The sequence below is a fragment of the Eimeria maxima genome, genomic scaffold (genome assembly GCF_000499605.1).
Source record: "Eimeria maxima Weybridge genomic scaffold, Emw_scaff1010, whole genome shotgun sequence".
Classification (NCBI taxonomy): Eukaryota; Apicomplexa; class Conoidasida; order Eucoccidiorida; family Eimeriidae; genus Eimeria; species Eimeria maxima.
The window spans coordinates 1-9,762 of record NW_013564065.1 but is presented as its reverse complement, the minus strand read 5'-3'; the positions used below and the strand labels follow the sequence as shown (position 1 = coordinate 9,762).

Sequence of the window (9,762 nt, the reverse complement as noted above, 5' to 3'; positions counted from 1 at the left end):
TTCCGAAATATGTTCGAGAACGCCGCAGAAGATACGCGAACGTCAACATGTATGAGGCAATGCGGGGGTGCAGATCATACAATTGAAGTTTGGACGTACGCGCGGCTTAGTCTCCGCTTCTGAACAGTGATTTACACAGTGAGAACGACACCGCTCCAGAGGACTTCTTGCGAGAGTTGAATTAAGGGTAATATCCCCAACTGCTAGGCGTCTCCCACGAATTACTGCATTTGGGTAGATCGAGGCGAAGGGACGGACAAAGAATGAAGAACGAAACATCCAAGGGGAAAACGACTCCACCCCATTCATAAAACACTTCCTTTAAATTTTAAAAGCACTTACTATGTCGTCTTCGCCAGAAACGAACGGATAACCGCTTCCAAGGAACGCTTTGCTCAAGGAAGCGTACGGGAGTTGGTGACACTGCAGTTGGTCTCACCAGAAAGCTATGAAATGTAACAATGCTCCCCCTAAGTCGAGAGATGTTCAAAAAATAAAAAACGCTAAGCCGACGATTCGTAGCGTAACTCCTCCAGAAGTGCCGCCGTCCAACGTCCGGCAGACGGAGACCCACGGGCCTCCTAATCAACGAAAGGAATTCAAAAACAATCGTAAATGGCCAAATATGTCATTCAGTGCGATATCTATGCTTCAACAAGAGGAAAAACACACAAAAGTTGAGAAGGGTCGGCATCTGCTTCCACAGCCCGCTGTGAACGCGATCGAAAGCCAGCGCTATCGAAAGACAGCCATTGCACCGCTCGGCTGGAGAGGTCAGCTTGTTGCTTTGCCTTCAGAAGTTCTTGATCTCCAATTCATTCTTTTACTCTGGGCAATTTAACAATTCAACGGTTGAAAATCCGGAGGGGAGATGAGCCTTCTTGCATACGAACCAAAAGACAAACAGAAATACTCTAAAGGCCCGTCGCTCAGCACTGCAAGACCATTCATTTTCTACAGGAGAAGCAATATACATAATCATGCGGAATATACGATACTGGTTGTTCTCTAGGCAGCATATAACGGTGATGCGGGGAGTAAGTTATGCCCCGCTGTTATGGAGAGTTCCCGGCAAACGGATGAGGTGTGGGCGGCCAGCTCGCTTCTTCTCAATAGAACAAGTGGTGCTAGCAAATTCACCGCGATCTCCCAACCCTATCAGGGGCAGAGGGTGCAATGGAATGAAAGCAATTCCTCATCCTATGGGTTGCAATGCCTCTTGCTGCAACTAATGGTCTTAGGCAGACCCACATTCACGCACAAACAGGTCTTCTTCGCTGCATGCAGAAACACTGTAGATAATTGTAGAAGGCTTCTGCTTGCGCGCTGATTGCATACTATGCCCGTTAAGAGTTCATGTGCAAACGTTCTGCCGAAGGTAGGACATATCGCTCTACACCTGATTACACTGTAACACCATTTTCAACAACTTTCCCCTCGACAGTGCAGCACAAGAAACAGCCGTAAAGCGTGAGGGAAGAGGATCCCTATAGGCCCATTCACTTCCACGCCGACAGAAAAGGCACGTGAGGACTTGAGCTACCAACGGTTTAACTTCCGTTGGCACAAATTTATACCACAGGTTGGCTCCTGAAGGGCAGGAGAGTGTTCGACAAATGGATAAACTGCTGGTACAAGCATCTAAAGGTGGCCTAGGTACGCTTGCAAGTGAACCTATATCTCATAAACGGTTGCAGTGACGACCGTTTATAGCTGGTTACCAGCAGCCTTCTCCCTGCAATACTTCCAACCTCCTGGGTTGCCATGCCTAGGAATTCTGAGGAATGCATACGGTACAGGTGGTTCGTGAGAACTCTTGTCTCATGTATTCTCACTTTGGCAGCTCATGACTGCCTCCTGATAATGTAGCTAGCTCTATTTACAAGAAAGTGGGAACGCTGGGCGCGGGCATTTCCATGCTCCATACTGATTGATGAACACCATCCTAGGCTGTTGTTTAAATGTTGACAAGGTCTTATAAACAAATACCTACAAAGGATGGGCGAGCAGACGGACATCAGAGACATCTATCTGCCTTGTTCAGGATGTTTTGAGAACTAGCAAAGGTATTTTGGAGCGGCTCAAAATGTTGGCAGCAGAGGAGAGCGCAACTGCGTACCTTTTAGAAAAATGAGAGAAGGCATAGCACTTCCTTACATACAGTTAAGAATCCTAGAATGGGAAAACCGACCGAAGACTCTTGATATTTCACTGATGGAAGATGAAGCATACGAGCAGGACGGGAGCGCCTCAACAATCTCTTTTAAAGCCATTGCTAACCTGCTGATCGCCGTTCATTGAAAGGAAATGTGGAATCTGATCTTTTATCTCTGTTATTAGTCACCTCTTTCCTTGATCGCAGAAGCTAACTGACTAACTGAAATTCACTAAACCTTTAATATGAGTCTTGTCGTGTACAGGTCTTTTCAAATATTTGTTTCCTTGGGCGTGGAAGGAGGGCAACTAATTGTTACGCATCAAACCCTATAGATGAATTTTATGTTTTATCTGTTAAGATAAAACATAGATTGTCTTTATATCTAAGACGACCCTCTCTAATGGATGTTCGTTACCTTCTGTATCGAGGGTGCTGGATATGATCTGAACACTATAGGGAGTTGCAATGTGACCAAAATATTTAAGGCGACGGTTTCTTAAATGCAACTGATCCCCTTCCGCAGTCTCCAGACGTCCTCAGTTCAGCCTCTCGAGCGCCTGTAGAGTCGGAGAGGAAGCGATCTGCCATGAATTGCAAGTTCCCTAGCTGAAACTAAAGATGCAAGACAGGCCCGCATGCAAGCACAAGCAAGCCTTCTTGGATGTGCGTAGAGACATTGCAGACAGTTGTTGAAAAATTTTGTTTGCCTAGGGTTTGTCTATGAGGGCCAAGTGAGGGTTCATGCGCTCACTTTAGACAAAGTTGCCGACATTCAAGAGTGTATGCTACACCGGCATTTAGAAAAAAAGTGGCACATGATATCAGAGAATAGCCCTACAAGCATTGAGCACGACCCAGTGAAATAAAACAACATATACAAGTTTTTAATTTAATCTGATTCTGTTTTATTTCAACATTTATTGCCATTTCCATGTTCCTCGTTGTCTTGAGCCTCCGGTAGGAACGCCTGCACGGCGTGCTGGTTGCACCTCTCCATACAGCCAGCGCCCATCGGCAGCTCTGGAGGAGTTTTGAAGGCAACTTCACTCCAGTATATACATTTTTGCCATTTTTCACATTTGATGCAGTGCAGCCTCTGCAAACGGGTAGCTAGCAACGAGGAACCGCTGTGGGGCTGGCTGTGGCTGGGAGACCCAGAGCAGCATCAGCAGCTTTGCGCGCATGAGCTGCTGCTGCTTGCGCTTTCTGCTGAAATGGCGTATAATCTTTGTTTGTGATCATCTGTTTGTGTTTGCATCCTCTCTTGGTGCAGCTGCTGCACATCGTAGTTTCTCCTTCGTTTCTCCGTCTTGCAGCCCGCTGTCCTGTAGCTGTTCCCAGCACTGGAGCACTGCACAGGTGAAATGGCCTTGAACTGGCTAATCTTGATCCCATCTGCACTGGCTGGCACAGCTGTAAAGGGGCTTGCTGAGGCCTGAAGGCAGCAGCAGCAGCTGTAACAGCAGCAGCTAGATCAGCGGGTGCCGTTTAGGGACCGCCTGCCGTTGCCTCCTCGCCCTTCTGTACACTGTATGAACACTCAGCTACAGCAGACGGTGCGAGCTGCCCTCTCCTTGCCTTTGTTTATGTTATTTGCGCACTTGCATCTCCCGTAAGATTGTATCTTGCATAAATAAGTACACATATTTACCCCTTACATATATAATATAGCATACATAATATATATCCTGTAGTATTCCTGTCTTGTAATGATCTTCGCTCCTAACGGCCAGTCTTATCGCCCACTCCAATTATCTCGTTTTCAGTGTACAGCCAAATGGAGCAATTGCAGCAGAGCGCACTAGGGCCCTTGAGGCCTTAAAGCCGGGCGTATCGAACGCGTATCGAACGCTGTTATCTCCATTGAACCAACAGCAGCAGAAATAGCAACAGTAGCAGCGGCAGTAGTGGTAAAAATCCGTCCGTCCTCCCTAGCAGCGAAGGGCCCTCACCATCACCGGGGTATATCTCGTCGGTTCTCTCCAGAGTTGATTTGAATATATTAATTCTCTTGACCTCATTTCTCGAGACCCACTCCGTGTGCAGCAACGGGAGCTGCCTTTTGGGTGTCTCTCTGCACAGTGTGCATCAAGAATCTTGAGCAGGTGTAAGCAGCCGAGAGCTGGAAACAATGGCGGATGCGCCGCTTTCTACGGCACCTGTGCCTGCCTGTGAGGGCAGCAGCAGCACGAAGGGGGCTAATTGTCGCATGATGCCAGGGGAGTTTGCGTTTGATCGCTTTAAGGAGTTGCTGCTCTCGGAAGGCCCCCAAATCCCAACCGACCAACTCCAAGACTTTGGTTGGCAAATTCCGCTCATCACCTCCTGTGATCCCTCTCCTTTCTGCATCACCAAGGAAATCCTCTCTTTTGAACCCCAAGAAGATGACATCTACAAAATTTTCTTTCGAGACACTTCGGTCAGTCGGTGGACAGACGAACTGAGTTGGTACTTGTGGGGTTCGGCTTTTCCTAGTACTGCCGCTCTCTGCTGCTGTTATTGTTATTGCTGTGTTCTATTATTTGCTGCTCTTTTTCTGCCATCTGTTGCTGTTTACGCCTTTTGTTTGTTGCGTGCTGTTTGCTGCCTGATGTTGTTGTCGATTGTCGTTTGTCTGCTTTTTTTGCCATTGTTGCTGTGGTGTTCGTTGTAGCTGCCGCTGCAGCTCCTACTGCTGCTGTTCTTGTCCTCTATAAGCTTCAGCCTCTTTGCATGCAACATGGAGACGTCAGCCTGATACGCTGGCCGTCTGGGCTTGCGGGTCGCACGCAGCCAGCTTGCTGTTGCTGCATTTGCTGGTAGTGCTCCTTCGTTGGTGCTAGCACTATCCTAGCTGCTGCTGTCACTGCATTATCTGTTGGTATTGTGGCTACCCATCTGTGCCGCAACAGTGGCTGCCATCGTTATTGCTGCAGTCGCTGCAACTGCTTCCGTGCTGTTTGCATCATAGCATCCGCTGTCGCTGCTGCGCTTGTTGCTGCTGCAGAAGGAAGTGCGGATACGGCAGGTTTTTCTACACACTGCTTTGACGGCCCAGGAGCAGCAATGGTTGAAGGAGTTTCGCGACTACTGCACCCAAGAGAACTGGCCGATCCCTTTGTTTTTAGAGCCGATGCTTCTGCGCATTATTTGGCTGGCTTACAGAAAGTGGGGTGATAACATCATCGCCCGGAGGTAATTGAAAGAATGCAACACAACGCACATAATGAACGAACGTAGTGTGCATATAGCCGTCAAAAGTAGCTACCAGCAGCAACAGCAGCAGCAGCAGAAACAGTAGCAGCAGCAGATGCGCAGGTGGGTGGGTGCGGGTATGTGTGGGTGGGTGCTGGTGCACTTGCGTCTATTTCCATTTGTCCATTTGTGTGTGTTTCAATTCCTCCATCTGTTTCATTTTCTGGCGGATTTGGTTTCAGTTTTGAATTGGCCAAGAGCATGGTGGAGTGGCGCCAGGGGTTTTTGCCGCTGAGCGACAAGGAAGAAGAACTGAAGGCGATGATGGAGACAGGCGTCATGTACTGGTCAGGGAGGGACCGCGCCTTGAGGCCTCTTCTTATCATCCGGTGAGTAGCAGGAGAGCAGCACCGGCTCCTGCTTTGCACTTTGTTTTGTACTCGTCTTCACTCGTTCCTGCGTTTCGACAAATGGGTAGCTGCATTTGTTTGGCTTTGCCTTTGCATGCCACCGTTGTGTTGACTGTGTTTGCCCATTTCTTTTGGTTTTGTGCGCCTTCGTTTTCAATTGTCTTTTGAGTCTGCATGCTTTTGTAGTTGCCCTAAACCCCTAACCTTTGTTTGCTCTGGGTTTGCCTTTGTTTTGGTCTTGCATGCGCTTCAGTATGGGGTCCGTTGTCTCTTGGTATTTGTCGGGGGTGTCTGGGCCGCTTGTGTTGTCACCTGCCTAGACACGCGAAAGTGTGTTTTTTGTTTATATAGGCTGTCGCGACTTCATAAGAACGCATCTCCAGAAATATTTAAGCGACTCACCATCTTTTGCTTTGAATGGGGGCTCCGCTATTTGAGTGAGAAATCAAACAGAAGGCGGGCAGCTTTTGTTCTTGTCTCCGCGCTCGTCGTGTACTTTGCTCTCGTTGTTTGTTCTTATTGTGTCTTGCTGTTCCTGTTGCTTTTCCTCTTTTCCTCGTGCTATTGATCGTTGTGGCCGCTGTTATTGATGATGCCTGCCACTATTGTCGTTATCGAGAGGTGTTCGTGCCCTGACTATCGGTGTTGTCTGTTGCCGTTGTTTTCGTTCTTGCCGTTGCTCTTGTTGTTTGTCCCATTGTCACTGCTGACAGTGTGCACGTTGTTTGAAGGAGCTGATGGCTTTCCTTTTGCATCCAGCAGTTCAGCGTTCAGTTGCCTCGACCTTTTTAATTGCACTACGACGAAGAGTTTCGTAGATTGTTGAATGGCAATTCATGGCACCTGATTTTCAGTTATTTATGCTTGTTAGGTTCTATTTGCAGTTGCTTTTGCTTTTTCTGCGGTTTTTCAGTGATTCCCGGGCACGTGGAGACCATCACTGCCCTCTTCGATGTGCGGGGGGTTCCGCTTCATCAGTTTCCTATTAGTGCATTAACAGATATGACCAGCACCCTCACAAAGCAATATCCTTTTAGACTTAACAGAATGCTTATCATTAACGACTCTTTCTTCGTACAGGTACATCTGCATACACCTAATGCTTCTTAATTTGGTGTTTTAAAAATATATATTTATATTGGTTTTTTCCCTTTGTGTTGGTTTTTTGGGTATGACGTACTCCTCGTGTTTGTTTATTTTCGTCCCCTCTGTTCGGTTTTGTTGCAGAAGTAACCAAGCTCATCCCCATATGCACGTATAAGTAGAGAAAACTGCAGTAGTGCAATATAGCAGCAACTAGCGATTGTTGTCTTGAGTTTGCTTCAGACGGTTTGGAACATTGCCAAGCAATTTCTGACGGAGGTGCAGCAGCAGAAGATGCTTTTTATGAGGTACTTACCTTCTGAGCATTTGCAGCTCGATAAAGTCATTAGACCGCCGTCCCTTCTAATTGTTCAAAATTATTTCACCCCTTGTAACTTTCTTCTAGCGAGTGGTTCGTAGACGTTTATATGATTTGGTGTACTTAAAGCCAGCCTTGTTACTTTTGCGGATAGTGCTGTGCTCATTTCTGTAGTGTACACCCGCAGGCGTATCTTTGTATTGTTTATACGAGGTCTTTGATCTCTCGTTGTCATGCATCTAATAAGAGCGCACAGTTTTGACAGCAATAACAATAATAGAAAAAGTAATAAAATAGGAGTGTTGCTAGTACTAACAAACGAATTCGTCTGTTTGAATGATTCAGATCTGGCTTTGAGGAGGAACTGCTCAAGGAGTATACTCCGTGGCAACTGGAGAAGTGTTACGGCGGCACGCGGCCAGAGGTGCGGTGTGTGTACGTTGTGCAGTGTGCTTGACTGCTTTATAGCTAAATGCTGCAGGAAGACTCAAGTTTCATTTTAGGCTCCTTGCTGCATGCCAACACGTATCTGTACCTGCACATACTTCTATCGAAAAAAACGGTGTATGCTTATATATATAGTGTATTCTATGTTTGGTTCTTTTTTCGCTTGCAGATAAGGACGTTTTACCCCTTCCCCGTGGCTCCGGGTCCTTATTCTATTGGCAGCGTGAGTTGTCTTCCGCTGTGTTGTTTGTAGATGCCCGCATAACAAGGGCAGGAGGAGAGTCAGTGTTGCTATTCCTTATGTTAACTCGCTGTTATCCTCTCTCCTGTTGCCATCTCTAGCACTTGCTGCTCTCCCTCTCTGCTGCTGCTTCCTCTCCGTGCTGCTGCTGGTTCTCGCCGCTGCTGTATTCTGTTCTTTAGGCCCATATCTGTTTGTTCTGGGGTACGTCATTCAGGTGCAAGAAGAAGAGCCCTACAAGAATGCTCACAGAGCGGTTGACAGACTCACCACTTTTGGGGTCACTTGGGAGGGAGACTGCCGAATGCCTGTGCAGTGGGCTCCTGCTGCGAAAGAAGTGTTCGCAGACTTGCAGCTTCCGTGCCCTCAAAGCTTTGCCGGTGATGCCGCTACTGATGGGGATGCTAATGCTGTTGCTGATGAGCGCTGCGGTGAGCGCTGCGGTGTATATACAACGGATAGCAAAAGCAAGACGGACGCCGCAAATGAACAGGTCAAAGAAGAACCCGCAGTTACAGCAACAGCAGAAGCAACGGCAGCAGCAGGTGCCGACGCTGTTGTTGCTGACGAGATTGGAAGGAATGCAGCAGATGAAGTGGAAACTCCGAAACGAGAGCTAGAAACAGCGGCAGAAGAGGCTCAAGAATGTCAGAAATCCGAGGCGCAAGACCCAGCAGCAGCTGCAGGTGGAGATACACCGCGAGGCGGTGAAGATGCGTCTGTGAGCTCGCGCGTCCCGGACACAAACACCGAAGGGAGAGAAGAACTTGTGATGGAGGAGGCAAACAAATTGACTGCTGCAGCACCTGCTACTGCAGAACAAGCGGTGCGTTGAGGAGGTCTACCTGTTTCTGCTCCAAAGAAACGGACAATTAGAATCGCCCTGTATGCCCAAGCAACGGAGGGGGAGATTTATATAGTATATATAGAGTGCATGTATTTGCAGGTGGCTGTGCCTGAAGGTGTTGCCCTGACGGAGAAGGAGAAGGAGGGGCGAAAACTCCCACCAGTTGAAAAAGTGGGAAGCAGCAAGTGCTGTTCCCGTTGCAAAGTGCAGTAGTCAACGCAGATGGCTTCGTAGCCACGTTTTAGTCCATATTTACTAGACTGAGCGTGACGAACTCACCATCCTTTCCTCCTTGGCTGCCCTTCTGTTCTTGGTAGAAGTAACTGCAGAAACAGTCCTCCCCAGTGCGTGCACCTTCAGATCAACAGATGCCCACATATCTGGCTAGCTGGCCAGATCGCCAGCTAGCTAACTAGCTAGCTGCTGCATGATAGCCAGCTAGCATGCTGGCTAATAGCCAGGTAGGTAGCTAACCGCTGCGCGGCCCCCCCTGCCGGTAGTGCAGAGGCGCAGAGGGTGAAAGCGACGGCTTTCGCCATAGAATCGGACATAACGACTCTTTTGATTGCAAATAAGAGAGGCATCGCAATATTGCATGTCAGCTGCCACCCTAGTTTGGATTATTTTTTTGCTGCTGCTGCTAATTTCGCTGTGCGTCTCTTCTTAGCGCTACGATGCTGCTGTAGTCGCAGCAGCTGCTCTTGTTGTTACAGTTATTGGTGCAACAGAGTACCGTCGTCGCTGTCACAGTTCAAGCTGGGGCTGTTGCTGTCGCCACTGTGTGTGCCGTTGGTTGAGCAGCTGCTGCAGCTGGAGTCGTTACTGTATGAATATTTGGAACATTATGCACATCTTAGAAGTTGTGCTTTAGCGTTAGGCAATTGTCCTCTGCATGTCGTCGGTAGCCTTCATGCAGTGGGCTTGCTACTGCTGCCGCAGCTGCATCTCTTTGAGTCAGCAACAATTAGGGGCGAGCAGTACAGCATATCGTTTAGTGTTCCCGCTCAAAATCGTTGCTTTGGAAGCATCACCGTCTTTAGCATGCCATCCTGCACTATATATATATATATATATATATATATA

The 9,762-nt window shown here is 48.0% G+C and overlaps 1 protein-coding gene across 1 annotated transcript; it reads left to right on the top strand.

Annotated features, from left to right (window-relative positions):
- Nucleotides 1-4,289: 4,289 nt before the first annotated feature.
- Nucleotides 4,290-8,892, top strand: EMWEY_00047170 (CRAL/TRIO domain-containing protein, putative; the record flags this gene model as incomplete). Its single annotated transcript, XM_013479250.1, has 10 exons — nucleotides 4,290-4,577; nucleotides 5,145-5,332; nucleotides 5,575-5,721; nucleotides 6,094-6,179; nucleotides 6,656-6,822; nucleotides 7,069-7,133; nucleotides 7,490-7,568; nucleotides 7,761-7,814; nucleotides 8,050-8,658; nucleotides 8,779-8,892. The coding sequence occupies 10 exons, from the start codon at nucleotides 4,290-4,292 to the stop codon at nucleotides 8,890-8,892; spliced, it is 1,797 nt and encodes a 598-aa protein (XP_013334704.1).
- Between the last annotated feature and the right edge of the window lie 870 nt (nucleotides 8,893-9,762).